Genomic DNA, 21,326 nt, shown 5'->3' on the forward strand with positions numbered 1-21,326 from the left:
CGGCGCGGGCAGGGAGGGGCGCGGGTGACAGGGCCGGCGGACGGGTGCGGGCGGACGGGGACGGTGGCCGGCTGAACAGCTGGGCGGCGCTGAAGAGCGGGGGGGCCCGCGGCCCTGGGGAATTGGGGGGGCCGCTCCGAGAGGGACGGTCTCTGCCTTTGTTCCCCCCCCACACCGTCGCCGCCGCCCCCTCTGCTGCGGCGCGCTCGTCCGCCGGCTCTCATGGCCTCCCCTCTCGGTCTGTGTCGCCTCTAGGATGGCGGAGGTACCGCCTGGGCCTAGCAGCCTCCTCCCACCACCAGCACCTCCGGCCTCGGCGGCGGCCGAGCCCCGCTGCCCCTTCCCGGCGGGGGCCGCCCTCGCCTGCTGCAGCGAGGACGAGGAGGACGACGAGGAGCACGAAGGCGGCGGCGGCGGCGGCGGCGGCAGCGGCAGCGGTAGGAGCCCGGCGGGCGGCGAGGCGGCGGCGGCGGCGGCGGCCAAGGGGCATCCGTGCCTTCGCTGCCCTCAGCCGCCGCAGGAGCAGCAGCAGCTCAACGGATTGATCAGCCCCGAACTGCGGCACCTCCGGGCGGCCGCCTCCCTCAAGAGCAAGGTTCTGAGCGCGGCGGAGGCGGCCACGACCACGGCCACCCCCGACGGGGGGCCCAGAGCGACTGCAACAAAAGGAGCTGGGGTACACTCGGGCGAGAGCCCCCCTCACTGCCTCCCCAGTAATGGAAGAACTGCGCTCCCCAGCCCGGCAGAGGCAGTGGCGGCGAGCGATCCTGCGGCGGCCCGCAATGGACTGGCGGAGGGCACCGAGCAGGAGGAAGAGGAGGAAGACCGGCAGGTGCGGCTGCTGTCTTCATCCCTGACCACCGGCTGCAGTTTAAGAAGCCCCTCGGGCAGGGAGGTTGAGCCTGGGGAGGATCGGACGATACGTTATGTCCGATATGAATCCGAGCTACAAATGCCCGATATCATGAGACTGATCACCAAAGATCTGTCTGAACCCTACTCCATTTATACGTATAGATATTTTATCCACAACTGGCCACAGCTGTGCTTCTTGGTAAGTGGATGGAATGCAAAGAGGGTGAACCCAGCAGAGAGATCCAGGCCGTGCGGGGCAGGGAGTGTGAGGGCCGAGAGTGGCAGTGGATGGATGTGTATACTTCTGCGTTTCATATAGTACGGTACATGATGTAAAGTGCGTGTACACACTACCGGTTATTTAATGAAACTTGTTTTGAAGGGAAGACGTCTTGATCTGGCTTAACTTGATACTCCTGTAAATGCAGCAAGCCTGTATGATGCACGTTTGGGGGTCTTGGATCCTTGTTTATATTAGCTTATAATCATGTTTAACCGTCTTTAATTATCCTCCCTCCTCCTCCAAGCACTTTGCAATCATTTAATTTGAACATTGGTTCTGTTCGGATACAGGCTTTATTAATCTCTCAATTACAGCCATAATCAGGGAAGAGTGTATGCATAAACATGTTTTGGTGAACATGATTGTCAGTAAACTTGCTGTGGCCACATTGGAGAATTAAATCTTACAAGCATTTTCTGTAATTACGGAGATAGTTTCCTTTTACTTCAACAGGACAATTAACAGTTGTAGCCGGCCTGCTTTCTGGTGCTAGATGGTGCTACTAACCTTTCTGGTGGCTGAAAGATGACTGAAACTTGAACAAAATATCTTTTTGTGGAAAGTAGGGAACCAAGTGTGAAATCGTTACTAATCTAATTTTTCTCTTTAAGAAACTGGTCTAGGTATACCTAAATACTAGTAGTAACACCGGCTTGTGTAAAGCATAGTTGACAAAATTTTTATACTTACATGTAAGCAAAAAAGATTTGGCTGTGCAACAAGCTAAATAGGTATTTTTAATTTGTATAGTACTGGCAGTACCGTTTTTTTTCCCCAATAACACTGACCAATGTTAGTCTGTATGAAACCTATCACTTAAGTATTAACTGAAGGTATATGCTTTATATCTTTGTGCTCACAGGCATTTTATTGCCATTGAATTTCACTGAGGAAAGGCACTGTGCTTTTAAAAAATATTTTATGATCTGTAAAGGGAGAAGCTACTACTTTTATTATTTTAGCATTGACTTAGTTGCACATAGCAAATCCCTGCAAGACATTTTGACGGTGCTTTAGAAATCTTTTTGGTTCTATATGTTGGTGGTAACCTGAAAATACAACTTCAGAATGGTAGTTCTGTTATTTTCTGTGGTCACTTTGCTAAACTTCAATTTATTATGTTTGTTTAAATTGTGGGGAACTATCTTACAGTCTACAAAACTGCCCTCCCAGGACTCTAGCAGCCATTGTATCAAAATCGACGTACTTAGACATCCATTGACACAGGCATGTGATCACAGGGAAAGTGATTTTATAGCATTATTATACATGTAAAAGTCAGTGTAATTGCTAAAAATTTACAATTGATTTAACTGTAAGTTTACCCACAAATGCATACAATTGAGCCAAACCTTAAATTGAAATATTATATGTATTTTTGTTAATTACAGAAAATAGTTGTATGTATAATATTTAGTCAGCTTTGGGTTCTGATATTACCTGGGCCCCTCTCAACTTGTCTGCCATTTTAGACTCTGATAAACTTAGTAAATTTTAGTTTTGATATTTCATAGGCTCTTTCCAATTTATCAGCTAATTTGTACTTTAGCTCTTTAATAGCGAGTTGTTTAATGTTAAATTCTGAATCTCTGGAAGGTGAGATACTGTACAGGTGGTTGACATCTAAGATTTACTAGTGCAAGTATGTATCTGCAGGTATTGAACATAAAACAGTAGTTAATCAGAGGCCGTTTAGAATTGGGGCCTTTGGGTTCACGTTTAAAAATTTGAATTTCCTGTAAGAACTAATTAAAAACAAGTTTTAAGTCATATTTTAGAACCATAAAGGATCTTAAATACAGTATAGCTCAACCTCACTTTTTTTTTTTTTTTTAATGCAAAAAGATTAAGGACCAAAGTGACTTAAAATGTTTAATCTTCAGATATTTAGGGCTGGCTCAATTGGTGGATATGCAACACTTGATCTCAAGGTTGTGAGTTGTGAGTTCAAGTCCTAAGTTGGGTGTAAAAATTATTTAAAAATAAAATCTTAAAAAAAAAAAAAGCTTCAGATATTTAGTGGCAGAGAGGTAAAGCTAGAATTTTACTTGATGTCTCATGGAAAGAACCTGAAAAATGACATACCCTTGACCCGTTCAGCGAAGATCATTATGTTACCAAGTTATGCTTCATCAAGGGACAGTTCTTACAAACATCAATACTCTAAAGAGATTAAAAACCTCCAAAATGGTTCTCGTTTCCATATAACCTAAAATGGATCAAATAGAATGTATGAGTTCGAAATGAAGAAAGAAAATTGCCAATACTTGACCATATCTAACAAAAACAACAGTTTCTTATGATTCGTCCTAATAATTGTAGAAGATGTGAAAGTAGAGTGCCAGACAAATTGGAGACACTGTCAATTATTATTCTCTTAACTAATTTCTCTCTACGTTTTTTGAGTTCATGGTATTTTCAGCTCTTGGTGCCTTTTGAACTTCTTAAACTTATTACCAGTGATGTAATATTGTCTGTTTATTTTAACTTTCTGGCTTCCTCTGTTTTCCCATATATAGCATTCTGAAATTTGGGAATTTCTGTTTCATGCAACTTGTATTTTTCAAGTTTTATAGATTGGCAAGCACTTGACCTTGTAGTGTTAAGTCTAAATCTTGCCAGGAATTTTTCAGTTCCCATCCTTGAAAAAAGAACACATTTGATAGTATGAGTTCCAAATATGTGCAGAGCTTTTATTTGGAGAAATTGACAAGCTGTTTAATGAGTCTTAAAAGTGTATATCCATCAGCAATTTATCAGAAAAAAATAAGAGCGCAAGTCTTCCTCACTACCAATACCTTATTAGTAACAATATATTATATACTGGGCTTTTCTGCTTTACTGATGCATACCACTTGATATTTGCTCCTACAGATACTTAGTTAGGAAGAAGTCAATCTAGTCCAGTTGTGAACTGATAATACTTTGTTTGCCTGTCACTGCCTAGGTCAAAGGACAAAGATTTGTTTGAAATTCCTATCCAATTTGGAAGTATTGTCCAATTGTATTGTGTATTCTGATTTTTGAAGAAACCTTTCTTGGATGGTTTTCTAACTGAAGTGTAGCTGTCCTACAGTTTTGTATTCTAGATCTATTGGTTTCCATTTTCTCTAATTTATGAGATCAGGTCAAAAAGTTTTTTAATGTATTTGGTTAAACATGTATATAGCACACAAGCAGAATTGTTCGACCAGCCATCTCTTGTGCATATTTCAGGTCTTATTTCAGAAAGAAATTTTAGTTTTCAAAAGAATTTTGATAGAACTTGATTGATTTATTGTGAATGAAAATGGAAGTAGCAATTTTAGAGGTTTACTGGTCCAAAATAGTTCTGGATTGTATGATAAAACAGAAATGAATTAGTGTGGATTGTTGAATTTGATATCCCTTCAAAAAGATTTTTCTGACCTAGTTCAGAAATGGATTAGAATTATCTTGCCTACAAGATTTCTCTACAATTAAAAAAAGGTTTTTTAATCATTTTACAGAATGATGAACTGAAAAATGTCACATCAAAATTAAGTTAAAATTAAGTATTAAGTATAAGCTGGACTTTTTATTTTTTTAACCCAATTCCTGGTTTTTGTTGTTGAAATAGTTTATTCTGAAAATTTAATTTTATTAAGAGATAATTTGAAGTTTTCATATTTTTTTAATGAGTGCTCTTTACAGCAAACACGTATTTCTAGCGAGCTGACACATTATTAAACAATTGGAGCTTTTACCCTATATTTACCAGAATACGAGTATTACAAGAACTTTTCATTGCTGATGGAACTTTTGAAAAAGATTTTTAATGGTAACACTGGAAATCTTAAAATAGGGGATGATTGCATTTATTCAACATATAATCTTTAACAGTCTGGAAAAACATTTTTATTAAAATAACTATAAATTTATATTAGAGCTTTTGCTTTAAGATGAAGCTCTGATTTTAAGTTCTAGATAATCTCTTAGCTTTGTGATAATGATACTGTCAGAAGTGTCCTAAAAGTGAGACCATTGTATATGTAGTCCTCATAGTCCTTCACTAACAAAAACCCCTTGGGTAGGATCCAAGGAATACCTTAAAAACAATCTTTTTTTCTAAAAATCATTTACATTTTTTTTCCTGGTCAAATCTAACTATTTTTCAAGCATAAAATACCATGTCTTTATCTCTCTTTCACTAAAACCTTATTAGAACTAAGTTTAAATTTACAGTACTTTGATAAGCAAGTTTCACAATTCTTTATCATAGCTTAATGAATGGACATTTTCTTAAAAAAATTAACTTTCGTATACTTCCTCCTTCCCAAATCTTAAACATGTAGGCCTTTATTGCAAATCATTATAAATATCTTATAAAGTACTTGAATATTTATTTTGAAAATCTTGCTTTTTTCCTCCTATACTCTGATAATAAGTATAAGCAATTCATGCCCTGCACAACGTTGAATGATTTTAAAATGAACATTTGGAGGAGTTCTGGGATTTAGATTTCTGAAACTTTTATGATTGCTCTATTACTGGAATTCTTCTCTTCCTTCCTCAAAAATGTGACCAGTGGTTGGTTGCTATTTCCCTGGGTAATTGTGCAGTACCTGATGGCAATGTATTCTTCATAACTGTTTGTTTATTTTTAAGGCCATGGTAGGGGAGGAGTGTGTAGGTGCCATCGTTTGCAAGTTGGATATGCACAAAAAGATGTTCCGCAGAGGTTATATAGCCATGTTAGCCGTGGATTCCAAATACAGGAGAAATGGCATTGGTAAGGAAAATATTATGTCACTAAAAGAATGCATAAGTTATTTTCATTTTTGTTTTTTGAAGCAAAAGATTTAAATGTAAATACATAGAAATGAAAAGCTAAGGGAAGAAAATGAAGATTGTTTTTATTTCAAAATATTTTTAAAATGTTCTTAAAATTGAATTGTTTTATTAATGTTTTGTTTGAGAAATTATCTTTCTAGCAAGTAACAGGTGATGTTTTTACCTCCAAACATTTCTTTTTTTTTTTTTTTTTTATCAGAGTCAAAATGCTTTGCGTTACTCTAGGTACTGCAGTTTTTAATAGCATTATTGAGGCGCTTGATCGTAGCCTTTCAGGAGCTGTCTATACTTAGGTTAAGTGGACCTCAAGGTCAAATTATGGAGAAATTGTTACCGTTATTTAGTAATAGTCATCTAACATATTACAATTCAGAGAGGACCAGGATAAAGGAGAATTGTGTCTTACTATTCCCAAATTCATTTCTTTCTTGGGTCCACTTTTCCTGGCATTTTCAGTCAATCTTATGATTTATAATGGTCATTAGAATCATCAGAGTGGCTTAAAAACAAATGCTTAGGTCCCTCCACCTGAGAATCTTGTTAGTCCTATTAGAAGTAGGACTAAAGCTTCCCCAAGTGACTGATACAAGCCTGTTTAAGAACCATTGTCCTAGTGTCTAGGACCTATCTGCTCTTTTTTTAGGCTAGGGGATCAAGCACTTATCTGAACATGTCAAATTCTGGGATCTAGGGAAGCTAAGTAAGTATTCGTGAAAGATTTAATGCCTGTACCAGTATTTAATTACTAGGAGTTTTGTCACTTGTAGTTTTTTTTTTTTTTAATACAAGTGTTATTGTCCAGTTTAAGACTGTTTCACACAATCTGAGATGGTGTTATGAGAAATCATTATGAATAGGTTGACTTAATACCTTTGGTTTAACCAACTTTTCTTACTAGTGTTAAGAGTTTACTACTAGGGTTTACAATGGATTGGACTTGCTATATATAAGCCAAGTTTGGGTTTTTGACATTACAAAGAGCTGATGGGGCTCATGGCAAATGGTAGGCAATTGTCTGGCTAGTTAGAGGGCAGAAACTGGTGGCTTAAGGGCTGCATCCTGGCCCTCAGACATTTTGTTTGGCCCATGTAATGTGTTTCTTCCTCATTTGCATGGTTGGAAAAATAAAGAAATTTGTTACAGAATTTGGATTTCTTAAAATCAGATTTGGCAGTTGTTTTCCCTTTAATGTACCAAGTATATCTGACCCTAAGTTAGGATACATTTTGCTAGACATTTACATAGACACCACTGGCATCATTTGGGAATGCTGGACTTCAGTATGCCCAGGCTCATTATAAGGTTTGTAGGAACCAACCCAGTGTCTTGGGCCCACTCTGGGTCACAGCAGTTTCTGGTATGATCTTTGGCAAAATTAGCTCAAGGATCTTGTAGTAACTTCTCGCTAGTTCAAGGATTTCCTGGGTTGCTCTGGCCATACCATATCTTGCCTTTTTCTTTTTCCTCTTTTTCTCTTACCTTCAAACAGAATATCACAAACTCTTGCTTGGAGCAAGTAATTACACCTAAGAAAAAGGGATACATAAGAGAGAGGTCTTTTAAAAGGAAAGTTATATTTGCTATATGTAGGTTTTGTTGGCCTCTCAGTTTATATTTTTTCTCACTTAGATAGTCTGTGTATCTGCATTCAAGGTAGAACCAGCATTTGTTATTTTTGTGCTTATTATAAATATGATAATTTAGGTACCTTTAAGAAACTAAATTTTCCTTCATTAATACTCAGATCTATATTCTAGGTACTAACTTGGTTAAGAAAGCTATATATGCCATGGTTGAAGGAGACTGTGATGAGGTAAGTCTTTCTAAATGTTTAAAATCTTTTACCCTGTTCTGTATTTTACCAAGTTTTTGGTTTTTTAAAATAAATACCCCATAATAAATTACACTGTAAATTTCATTGCAAACTATTATTATATGATTATAGCTTGTGGTGAAAATTCTATTCCTTTTAAAAACACATGAATTTTGGGCAGCTCCAGTGGCCCAGCGGTTTAGCGCCACCTTCAGCCCAGGATGTGATCCTGGAGACTGGGGATTCAGTCCCACATCAGGCTCCCTGCAGGAGCCTGCTTCTCCCTCTGCCTCTGTCTCTGCCTCTCTCTCTGTGTGTCGGTCATGAATAAATAAATAAAATCTTAAAAAAAATAAAAAAATAAAAACACATGAATTTTGACCTAGAACAAATTTTAAGATGATAATAGCTAAATTTTGTTTTTTATCAAAATGTGGAGGTGAAATCTTAGACATCTTCAGTAAATAATTGATATTTAGAGGAATTGGTATTCAGAAGATTTGTTATCAGTTAAGTCATTTAAGGTAGCTCTTATTATAAATCTTACTGCAACTTCCTTACATATTGGCCTTAGTTTCTCTCTAAATAACATTTTTTAAAACTGTGGACCAACTGTCTGTTAGCTCATGTGAAAGACATTTCATGTTTGAAAAAAATCTCTCAGTGTTAAATAATGAGAAGGCTGAGGGGAAAAAAAAGACAACCATTTTTTATTTTTATTTTATTTTTAAGATTTTATTTATTCATGAGAGACACACACAGAGAGAGAGGAGAGAGAGAGAGAGAGGCAGAGACACAGGCAGAGGAAGAAGCAGGCTCCATGCAGGGAGCTCGACGCAGGACTCGATCCTGGGACTCTAGGATCATGCCCTGAGCTGAAGGCAGATGCTCAACCACTGAGCCACCCAGGTGTCCCGACAACCACTTTTTAAATGTAGACCTGTCTGCATATTAACCTAAGAGCATCTTTTCTCTTTAGCTGGTTTGTACAGCCTACCACAGCTATAATTTGTATCCTACAGCGCTGTGCTGTATGCATGGTGAATGCTCCATAACTAATGGTGATGCTGGGAATGTTAAGATTTACTGTCATATGATATGGAAGGAAATAAGTGTAAACTAGAGAAGTATAAATGGTTTTAATATAGCAGTGGTGACTGGAATAAAGTTGTGCTAACAATTTTATGAACAGTAGAAGTGACAATTGTGTTTATTATTGGAGGGCAACTATGCCTTAGATAGTTCTGAAAAGACTTGAAATTAGGTAATTTTTTCTTCAAAAGGCTGTAACCTGTTTTGATTACTTTTTTTTTAAGGTAGGTTTTTTTTCTGCACGAAATTTATACACTGTCATTAAGCATGATGTGTATGTGTGATTTGGGGGTACAGAGTCTGTCCGTTCGCCATCCCCACACTGCAGCTCTTCATTCTTCTTTCTGCTTATAGCTATTGTTCATCTTCAAATATGTATCCTCTCATTTCTAAGCACACCTCTAACCTGTGTAATGCTTTTTCTTTACATAAATGAGGACATAATTATTCTTCTGCAGTAATTGCTTTTTAAGCTTAACAATATCTTGTGAACATGTTTACATGTCAGAATACAGGGATTTACTGTAGGATGTTCTCATGCTCCTCGTTCACATTAGTTTGTATTCTGACAGAGCACACTAAATAGTGGTCATATGAGAAGGCCTGCAGATATGTTGGGCAGCACAGAGGAGGGTCATCCTGGTATTGCAGGCTATTCAGTGTTATTTCAAATAAGGTAATTCACATAGAGTGAAGGATCTAATATTGTTCACAACTTTTAATATAATATAAAAAAATAAAAGATGCAGTGACCCTGGTCATTTAAGTAGCTGGTAACTAAAATTTGCTGAAGAGGACTGGACTGCATATGCTGATGAGTCTAAGTCTCTGTTTGGACCACAGCCACACTGGGTTAGCTCATCAGGAGAAGTCGAGGTTCCTAAAAATTGCTAACCAGTTTGAGGAAATCTTTGGGTTAATGAGACTGTGTTTTGATCCTCTACTGCTGCTGATTGGAGTGGTTCCCAGTGAGCAGGGATGTTATGAACAGGGAGTATTATGTTCCTTATGGTGTTATACCTTTTGTGAGTGATCCTAGCCACTACCTGTGAGACAAGGTATGTGCTTTATCTTAACTGAACAAATAGTATTGGTTTTCCTTTGAAAATTCTCGGGAATGATCTGGACGTTTGAGTTAAATTGATTTGAGTCTCAAAGTTAGATCTCTAAATTAGTGTTACATTTTATGGTAGAAATACTCTTTTCATTGTGGGCCTAAAAATCTAATTCTGATTTATTTTTCTTACTTTTCAACCAAAGAGTTTCACCTAATCTTAGTCTGAAATGGGGATAGTTCCATGAATTTACTTCTTTTCTATGATTTTTTTTACAGTTTGACTAGCTCTCCCTCTGGATTAGAGAACTCTTCTGTGTTTAAGAAAAATTGTCTGTGTCCCACATTGTTGAGATAGAAGTTTTGCTGTATGAAGGGATAGAACTTTTGTTTACTCTTTATAAGGGCTTCCCTCTTCCTTTCATTGAGTTTTAAACTATGTAAGCCACAATTCTATGCCCTTTTCCCTTCTAATTTTTGATAATTTGTCTTTGTTGGTTCCATTTCCTTTTACCATTTCATTCCATTTGGTTTGGTTTCTTTCCCCTCAGCCCAGTGTAACTACTTTCTCTCTGATGTATTTGCTAGACCTTATTAGCTGCTTTTTCCTCCTTTACCTATTAAACTACTCTCAGTCTTTAAGACCCAATACAAATATCAGTAACTTTCTATTTAAAGTTTTCCTTAATTCTTCTGGACAGAATCATTTGTGTGGTTTCTATGGTTTTCTTGGCTTCTTCACTGTTCAGAGGCTCTGTTTTAGCCACTAAAGAAAACAGAGATTCTTTTTCTTATTTACTGCTGTATTCTTAGTACTAAGTGTAGCATTTGTGATAGAGTACAGTGGTTCTTAAATATTTGTTGACTGATTAGTTCTGTGCTTCCAGCATCTTATCTGTACCTCTTTTTTTTTATGCATTTGTGAATTTTGACTTGTATAATTAATTGTTAACTTGTCTTCGTCTCTGAGTTTTCTGTGAGCTTTCTTAGAAGAGCAGTCATCTTACTTACTTTGTACTTAGTAAGACATATATAATTTCTCACTGTTGAGAAAAACTGAAGCTTTAATTTTCTAAGAATATAGTAACCAATTATAAAGTAACCAACATATGATTTTACTTTTATTAAGTTCGGCCAGCCTTCCTTTCTCTTAAAGTATTAAGGAATTTTGGCAAATTATCAGAAAGACGTTAGAGAAGGGATTTAAATTACATTTTCCACCACTTAGCTTATACTGCTATTTTTTTATTCTTATAGAAATTTTTAATTCTATGCACCTATAAAAAGTTTCATTTGGAAATCTCTATGAAGCCTTACTATGCACATCCAGTCAATTTATTTGTGACCTTGAGTTGTGTTAATATTGTTCTTGGTTGTTCTTGTCATTTTTAAGATAAATTCACAGTGTATTAAACCAAAGTTAGTAATCACAGATCCACATGAAATGTAGATCATGTTTTTGTTGGAATAATAATGAAATACTCTCCCGATTTGATAGTTATTTTCATTTTGCCTTACTATGACTTTCCTAACTTTTTGTCAGAATTAGACATGTTAAAATAGAATAACTAAAAGATCTTTGTCTTTTTCTGTATATTTGGAGCTGTCTATAAAGTTAAAGCTTCAAAAAAAGAAATAATTGGATTTGTCTCTTCATGAAGGGGAAATGCATTACCTATATTGCTGACCTGGCCTGAATTTGGTTACACTCCCACATGCTTTGGCTGCCAAACGTGTAGTGGCTACTAGACAAGCATCTTGAGTTTGTGTATTACATTAGGGAAAATAGAAAAATATATACAAATATCATGAATGAGTTTTCTACAATGCTGTTTTTAAAGTAGGATTTATATATGTAAAATAATGAACTCATATAGTGACCATTTACTTTTTATGAGCTTTTTACCTAAATAAATTAGAATGGGGCAGGTGATTAGTCAGCATGATGAACAGTGCTTTACTTTTTGAGCTATAGATGCCACTGAAGTCTTTATTTCTGGAAATTTAAATTTCAGATGTCTTTTTAGAGGGATGCCTGGGTGGCTCAGCGGTTGAGCATCTGCCTCTGGCCCAGGGTATGACACCCCCCCTCCCCCCAAGGATCAGGGAGCCTGCTTCTCCCTCAGCCTATGTCTCTGCCTCTCTCTCTTGCTGTGTCTCTCATGAATAAATAAATAAAAATTTAAAAACAAAAAACAAATGTCTTTTTAGATTAAGGTATGATGTTAACACTCAGAATTAACTCCTCTATGTTGAGAATACACTACATTTCTTAATTAAATGTAAGTGTGCTATATATAATCTTTAAGCATTTTTAGTTGACCAGCATCTTCCCATTTCCCCTTCCCCTCAACCCCTGGCACCTGCCATTCTGCTGTCTGCTTTTATGAGTTTGATTATTTTAGTTTCTACCTATAAATGAGATCATGCAGTATTTGTCTATGTCTGATATGTTTCACTTAGAGTAATGTCCTCCAAGTTCATCCATGTTGTCACAATGATAGGATTTCTTTTTTTTTTTCAGACTAAAAAATATTTCATTGTATATGTGTGCCACTTTTCTTTATCCATTCATTTGTTGGACATTGAATGTTTAGGTGGTTCCATATTTTGGCTATTGTGGTAGTGCCGTAATAAACACAGGAGTGCAAGTATCATATTTGAGGTCCTGATTTCAGTTCCTTTGGATATATACCAAGAAGTGGGATTACTGGATCATAAAGATTTTATTTACTTATTCATAAGAGATAGAGAGGGGCAGAGACATAGGCAGAGGGAGAAGCAGGCTCCCCATGGGGAGCCTGAAGTGGGACTTGATCCCAGGACCCCAGGATCACAACCTGAGCCAAAGGCAGATATTTAACCACTGAGCCACCCAGGTTGCCCCTATTAATTTTTTGAGGAACCTCCAAAATTTTTTCCATGATGGCTGTACTGATTTACATTCTGACCAACAACCTAATTTATTATAACCAATGATAAATCTGTTACATATTAAAATACAGATGATATTTTGACATGTACAAATGTACCTTGTGTATTTTTATGATTTTTTGATAATGTGTAAAGATGACTTTTAAGCCTTTTATAAAGTTTAATAGTTATATGTTGAACATTTTTAGTGTCACTGGAAACATATTTTGGCTGAGACAGAGGCTGCTGCCGGGTAAAGAACAGAGTAAAGTGGAGATATTTAAGCTATAAGGATTTTTGGTTGAGTAGTTTGTCCTAATTAAAGAACTGGTTCTGCGAAGCCTAGGTTCTAGATCCATCTTCTGTCACTTAGAGTTGTGTGATTATAGGCAAGTCTCTTTGTTGTCTATGCGATATGATGGTAATTCTGATCTTAAAGGAATGTTATGAAGAGCATTAAAGTTCATTTAGTAGTATCGATGGAAGGTCTGTGAGGTGCCAGACAATAAGTGCTTAGGTTCTAGCAGTGAACAGCTTCCCCTCACTCCAGCAGTTTCAGCCTACAATTTTAAAGGTCTTTCTAAACTGTAATAGTTTGGCTTATCCTGACAATGGTTTGTTGCTAAGAGAATCCATGGAACTTCACAGTAATCCTTTTTCTGTTAACTAGAATTCAACTTTGCCAAATTTCTTTGGGACTAAAATAGCCTCATTTTCCTTTGGTTTCCTATGTAATACCCCCAAGATGTGGACTAAAAGAATAGTTTTATATTGAGTTTTCATCATAAACTCAGACTCTCTTGTAATGTATTTATAAGAATTTGAGTGATAAAAGGTAGTTACTTTTTTCCTGATATTTTCTATTTTGTCAAATGATCTCTTTATTTAGAGAATGTGAGTGTACCAAGAGCATCTTTTCATTTTAACTAAGTTTAGCCCTTTGTATAATTCCATTTCTGTATAATTGGGCTGTATTTCACTAATTTGTTCGGCTGACAGCGAACATGAATTCAACTCTTTACCACACCTATGTGTGTATTTATGTAACAATGATTAGCCTCAGATGTGTCTTGAATATTTTCAGTTGCCAAATATTAACAAACATGGACTTGGATCCTCTTCATTGTGTCTTAAGTAGGTTAGTTAGATCTCTCATTTGCTGCTTTGTTTTACTCTGGGAAACAATCAGGGGGAGGCACTGAAGAGTGGATACTGTTAAGTTCTAGTTCAGATTTAGCACTACTGGTGGCCTTGAGATTCTTTTGTAAATTGGAGAAAATCATATCTATTTCATAGGGTTATGATGAAAATAACATAATGACAATTGCATGTAAAATGGCATAATATATGTAAAAATGCTTTACAAAGCATTTACTAAAACTTGAATATTAACTTTAAAAAAAACTTTCAAAAAAATAAATAAAAACTTTCACTCCTTTTTCTGTGAAATTAGGTTCCAAGTTTTGAGTTGTTATACCTTTATTGTTTCACATATTAATTGTTTTGATACAACATTTTAGCAGTAATTAGGTGATGGCCTAAAACAATTCTAGGAGTTACCCAGGAGAATTGTTCAAAATTGAAAACCTATATTGATCAGACTGTAGTGTCCCATACTAGAAAATGGCATACATCACTAAAAAATAAATTCCATTTTTTTAAGAGCAGAGAAAAATTATTGGCTTTTATTCTTAAACCAATTTATTTGTTGTACATTTAAATATTCCTTCTTAGGAACATTTTTCTCTTGATCCTGAATTATTCATTACTTGTTTTTAGATCTTTTAAAAGTGCAAATTTAGCATGTGATTTGCTTTTATGAGTTAATTGTATAGGCAGTTGCTTTAAGATGCCTTTACTTTCAGTACTTTGGTCATTTTAAGTTTGGTAATACTTTTGCTTGTTTAATGTTTATGTGATATATGTAATATAATGAAAGGTGCTTAGAATATATATAATTTACAAATATTTAAGAGTCTTCTTTGTGGTAAGCAGTGTGTTAGGTACGTAGGAAATGGCTGTGAAGGAGGTATACATGATCCCTGCCCTTGTTGAGCTCATCAGCTAGGAGAGATGACACAGTCATTAAATGTTGAATGGGAGACCTTTGAGTTAGGAAGATGTTAAAATTACAGTGAAAGTTGATGGCAGCTTGGGCTAGAATGGTATTATTAGGGATAGTAAGAAAAGGGTTGATTTGAGAGATTTAAGAGAATTGAAATACTCAGTGCTTGGATGTATGTGATGGTGGGGGCTAGAAAAGTTTAACAGTGACTCCTGGGTTTCAGATTTGAGGTATTGGTAGGATGGAGATCAAATTGTGGAAGAGGAGTTAGTTGATCATGATTTCAGTTTTGGATATGATGAATTGAGTTATATTTTTTTCCCTATTATTTACATCTGTTTGAATTCTTGTCAAATGTTTTGATAGCTTGAGATAGAACAGAGACTCATAGGCTTCACTTAGGGCTTTGTTTAATTCTATTTTGCTCTTTTTGTCCCACTTCAAACACCTGAGGGTTATGACATCCCAACAGTAACTATGGCTCACTGTGTTGATAATTCTCCATGAGGTTGGTTGAGAATCAATAGGTAGGCAAATAGGGCTGTGTATCTAAAAGGCGAGAGGATGGGATAGAGGAAGTTTAGGTAAAGGAGGGTAAAAACAAATTAAAAAAAAATAGTGCTGTATCAAAAAGTATCACTTCTTTATTGTCAAGGCCATTGGTTTGGTAATATTAAAGAAGACTCAGAAGTAAATACTTGATGTGCTCTTTTGTTAAGTGTTGATGTTCATATAGTATAGTCAGTTGTTCTGAGACTGTAGTCTCCCAACTAGCAACATTAGCATCAACTGGCAATTTTTTAAAAATACAGATTATTGAGCTCCACCCTAAATCTACTCAGAAACTCTGGAGGAGGGTCTCAGCATTCCGTTTTAGCAAACCCTCCAGTTTAACTAATGTTTGGGTACCTTTTGCCTAGAATCAGCAAAGGGCAGAGAAGTTAATATTTTAGACTTTGCAGACTATAGATCTCTGGTGCAGCTGTTCCACTCTGCCCATTGTATTGAGAAAGCAGTCCTAGACAGCATGTAAACAAATGAGCTTGGTTGTGTTCCAATAAAACTTTACAGAAGGGCAGCCCCGGTGGCGCAGCGGTTTAGCGCCGCCTGCAGCCCGGGGTCTGATCCTGGAGACCTGGGATCGAGTCCCGTGTCAGGCTCCCTGCATGGAGCCTGCTTCTCCCTCTGCCTGTGTCTCTGCCTCTCTCTCTCTCTCTCTCTGTGTTTCTATGAATAAATAAATAAAATCTTTAAAAAATAATTTACAGAAACAGTCACTAGCCACGTTTGGCCCAAGGGATATAATTTACAGATTCTGGTGGAGATTCTAGACAATATGACAGTTGTTGCCAGGATAAATGGTGACAAATTAATGAAAATATAGGAGCTGGTGGTTGATTTGAATAATTTCAAGTACTGGTCAGTTTTCTTCAAGGTTTTTATTGTTGATTTTTTCTTCTTCATATTTTTGTCACACTATTTTTCTCCACAAGGAAATACTTCGTCTTTGTTTTAGTATAAAACATGTATTCTCATTGCCAAAACTTCCAAACAACACAAAAAATAAATAGAACAGAAAATGTTCACATTTCTACCTCCCCTTGCCCCAAGAGAAAATTACTGTTAAAATTTCAGTGACCATTTTTCTGGGTTCTTTCTGTACATCATTAACATTTATTTTACCATCAATTTTAAAACAGATGTATGTTTTTCTTAAATATTTGAAATGTTTATATGTGATTTGTCAAATTATGAATTATAAAGTTAATTTCAAAAATATAAAATGGTAACTTAGTTTTCTCATTTTTTTGAAGGTTGTTTTGGAAACAGAAATAACGAATAAGTCTGCTTTGAAACTTTATGAAAATCTTGGTTTTGTTCGAGATAAGAGGCTGTTCAGATACTATTTAAATGGAGTTGATGCACTGCGACTTAAATTGTGGCTGCGTTGAGAAACTGACATCGAGGAACAACTTTCCAACCATGCAGAATCGACCTTTGCATGCAATGCAATTTGTACAGAATTGCTTTGCAGGTGGATTTAGTAATTTCCATGCAGCTCTTATCTGTCAGTGTCTCATTGAGTGTCGCACAATATTTGTTGCACTTTGGCATGGCGCATTTGTTCTGAATTAAAAGAGATTGTTTTAAACTTAAAGAGTTCTTTTGGTACCAGCAAGATGTGCCAGTTGATAGCCAAGATTTGTTTGTTCATTTGCAAAGTCTGATGACAATGTCATTTACACAGTGATCATTTTGTCACAGAACCAGTAAGTGGAACATGATTTTTGTTCCTTAAAAAAAGCCAATATAGATTGTAAAAATCTCTAAGTATACTAACATTTCACATGAAACCTGCCATAGTTTTCTGAAGGGGGTGGGGGAAAAGCTTCAATTTTAGGTTTTATTTTTTCAATATTAAATTTTCCATTCTTGAATATTGGTACCTCAGTGATTAGTGAATGAAAAAAAAATGTTATGTAGGGTTGGGTGTGTCTTACAATGAGTAAAGATAACAATTAAATTGCGTCTGCCAGTGCCTGTGTAGATAAGTATATTTGTCTTCATCTCTAGTTTTTGAATGCATGCTATCTTTTCCTTTTCTTTTAAGGCCTTTGCAAGCAAACTTTTGTTTTTATTTAAATTCTAAATTTGATAATAAATTATTTCAGATTTTTATAATTTGGATACTTTTTTCCAGGTGAGTGACAGAGTGGTTTACTGTAAAGTCCCTTCTTTCCTTACAGTAAGAAGTTGAATCTACTTGGAAAATCTTTGAGAAATGACTCAAAAGGGATGAGAAAAGTTGATGGAGCCGGGAATTGCTGGGGTTTTGGATGCACTTTTTTTTTTTTTTTTTTTTTTTTGAGAGTGAGGGAATTTTTGGAAAAGAATAGAAAATTAATGTAAATTGGTATGATTTTATTTAATCAAAATTATTGCTAAGCTGTGAAGAACAGCTTTTACAAAGTAATTGGAACTTTTTTCCCACTTGATATGGATTTCACATTGCTTCTATTTCTTAAAATGCTTCACTTTTGGTTCTTGGTCTTGGAAATAAATTTCAAGGTGCGTTGTATCCATTTTAAACTGATTTTATTTTATTTTCACTTATTTGAGCAAATTCTTGAGGAAGCTTTTGCTTATTTCTCAGAAAAACAAAAGGGAAAATTGTAAAAAATTTTTGGAATGAGTTCTATGGGTTTTCTTAATAGTTATCACCATGTTCAGTTACATTGTATTTTGGCCAGTCTGTGCAATGTAACAGATTTTAAAGGTAATTGCTTCCAATTGAGTCAGGAAACCTGTGATGGGTAATTTAACTGGAAAACCTAACTACCCATAAAAAAAAAAAAAAAAAAATTAATGCTCTGTGAAAAGTGTAATTTTTTAGGAATCTATGTTATTCTTTCTTTAATTTGGATATGCTCTACTTCTGCTCTAGGATTTGGTTTGAATTTTATTTTATGGCTATAATTACTGTATTTTTAAAAACCCTACCTCCATTAACAGTTGGTAAAAGCCCCCTTTCAGGAAAGTTTGTTGCCTTTTTTTTTTTTTTTTTTTAAAAAGGAAAGCTGCTCCTTGCTCAGTGTAGTGTCTTAAAAGTGAACATGGTATTAAGTACTTTTAAAATAATGATATACAGATTTGGTGAAAATAAAATCCTCCTGCTGGTGGAATCATTCATCGTTCCTAATTTTTAAAGACAACTTTTTCTTTTCCATTTTATATTGCTCTTGAAAGTTTAATGGGCAGAGTACTAAATACATTAAAAATGTGATGATCACACAATACTCAACTTTCCAGCTGACGATTTTGAGTATGTCTTTGCTCAAATGTCATTTGGGCTCCAGCATTTAGAGGAATGCCAATCCTAGTGATGCTTCTGTTATTTTTAATATGGAAGGAACTGAACCAAAACAGTTATCAAATTTTATCTCACCATTTTATATTTGACTTGCTGATTCATGAGTAATGATTGTTGATGAATATACATTTGCTTGACTCACTAATGGGGACAGTTGTAAAGCAGATATATGCTAGATTTTTACTTCCAACATTATGTTTTTAGCAGGTTGTCAATGAAACCATCTCTATTGATCTTTTACCCCAGAATTGACTAGGTTTTGCTGAACTGACTGGGTGTTTGTAAACATGACCTTAACCAGTGACTAAAATGTCAGATGGCTGCTGTATTATTCAGTTGGTGTATGTTGAATATACATGTCTCCCTTATGTTTTTAATTGGTTATGCAAAAATTGTTTAGTTAAGTAGACTAAAATTTTAATATCTAGCATGATAACCCAGCAGCAAAACTAATAAGTGTCCATTCCAATTGAAGTAGCATCATACATTAATTTACTTTTTGATATCAGGCTTTCATTTTTCTTATATAATATTAAAACCATCCCATTTAAAAATGACAGAGTGAGTTCACTTGGCTAAAACTGAGCAAAATTGGTGCAACTTTCTTTTAATGGGGTGCTGCCTCTTTAAGACTGACTGTACTATCCACTGACACTGGTTTGGCAGTTGATACTGCTGAACATTTTTATACATGCTACCATGAAGCTATATATGTTAGTATTGAAGAAGCTAACGGGTATGCTATCATTTTTGATATGTGGGCTAATTGTAATTTCCCTTACATTAGGATGAAACTACTCTAGAGAAGTCCACAGATCAGAAACCAAACAGTAGTTTTTGAAGTTGAAGCCAACAACAACAACAACAACAAAAAAAAAACAAAAAAACAAAAAAAAAAACTTACTATTAAAAAAAATTGGTTTTAATATTTTCTGCCTCTTCCCCAAATTACCCTCCCTACTTGCTTGACAAATCTATGTAAAGGAGTTTGTTTGTCACATGTTTTAATTTTACTTGCCCTGTGTTATGGTATTGGCTGACATGTATAAGACTGGATGTGTATATTTATTATGGTGTTTGAAAATCATGAAGTTCATCACTTTCCAGGAGCATAGATAAAAGCAAATTGGTAGTGCATCAGAGTTACTTTTCAGTGCACCATGACATCACTAAAATGAGTGCTATAATGTTACAGGGCTTTCAGGTTTGTAAAAACATAACCATAAATTATATTGACGTCAGATATGAGTTGAGTATCTATAAAATATCACGTGTATCTCAAAATATTGGACTGCTGTTTGATGACTGGATATTGCTGCATAATTTTCTTCTATTGTCCCATATCCTTTTGGACAGAGAGATTTAATGGGATTTGAAATGTGCAAGCTGTCTAAATAAGATGCAGTCAAATAAAGTTGGTTAAGTTGTGTTTGCATTTTTCTTTTAGATAGAGCTGTGTGCATTTTATGATTGAGTTGTTCTGTTTTTACCTACTAAGAAAGAAGACCAAGCAATCCATTCATTTCCCCACTTCCTGCCTCCCATCCAAGAATTACTGGGAAGAAGTGATATATAATTATCTACTTTGTGTTCTGACAAAGTAAATATGAAAATGACCACATGAATTTGATTTTCCTAAAAGTAATCAAAGTCAACTCAATATCAGCTATCGATACAAATGAGAGCATTTTTTGCATGGATAAAACCAAAACTTGTTTTTTTGTCCTTGTCCTATAGCAATTTATTTCTAAGACCATTTTTAATTTACTACCTTTTTTGTTTGTACTTAAATGTTTTTTCTCCCCTTGCTAAGACACCAAAGTAAAATAGAGCAATATCTAGGCTATTTGCTTTATTCTTGTGAGAAGCTTTAAATGGTAGTAATGTTTGCTTTTATATTTGAAGATTTGTGGATATTAGTGGAAGAAAGGGAAGTTTTAAATATGAACGCTAAATTTTCATCATCCATACAGCATTCACTTCATTCTTTTATAGTTAGGGAAAATGAGTTTGTTTTACTTGAATCTTATGTAGAACTCCTGAATACCTCATAAATTGTCTAAATAATGATCAGAAAGTTGATACCATCCTTTGACACTTAAGAGCAGAGATCACTATTAATCTGTAGCCCAGAGATATAATACTTTTAAACAATTAAGAGTGGAAAAGCTCATGAGCATATATAGCACACTGCACTTTCTTCAGATCAGTGCTGCCCAATAGCACTTTTTACAATAAAAATGTTCTTTATGCCTTCCAATATGCTAGTTACTAATCACATGTAGCTAGTGATTCCTTGAATAGTAGCTATTATGATCGAAGAACTGAATTTTTAATTTTAATTGAAATTTAAGTAGTCACATGTGGTTACTGGCTACTATATTGGACAGCATAGCTTTAGATCCTATTTAAGCAGTAATCACTAAGGAAAGCATTTTTTAAATAAGATTTTTAAGACTACTAATTTATTGAAATGTAAAATGGAAGCATCATGATTAAGAATGATCTCTGAGCAAGAGTATAGTACTGTTTACGTTGACCTTCTGTTTCATCCATACAGTATTTGAT

The 21,326-nt window shown here is 35.6% G+C and overlaps 1 protein-coding gene across 1 annotated transcript in view; it reads left to right on the top strand.

The window, feature by feature from the left end:
* NAA30 (N-alpha-acetyltransferase 30, NatC catalytic subunit) overlaps positions 1–20,204 on the top strand; it is a 20,357-nt gene extending 153 nt beyond the window's left edge. Inside the window, exons 2-5 of the mRNA XM_025442813.3 lie at positions 256–1,054; positions 5,765–5,888; positions 7,708–7,763; positions 16,702–20,204. Of these exons, the coding sequence (XP_025298598.1) occupies positions 257–1,054; positions 5,765–5,888; positions 7,708–7,763; positions 16,702–16,839 (1,116 nt within the window). The 5' untranslated portion in view covers position 256 and the 3' untranslated portion in view covers positions 16,840–20,204. The remainder of the gene's footprint in view (positions 1–255; positions 1,055–5,764; positions 5,889–7,707; positions 7,764–16,701) is intronic.
* Positions 20,205–21,326: the final 1,122 nt, after the last annotated feature.

Source organism: Canis lupus, chromosome 8, assembly GCF_003254725.2.
Source record: "Canis lupus dingo isolate Sandy chromosome 8, ASM325472v2, whole genome shotgun sequence".
NCBI lineage: Eukaryota > Metazoa > Chordata > Mammalia > Carnivora > Canidae > Canis > Canis lupus.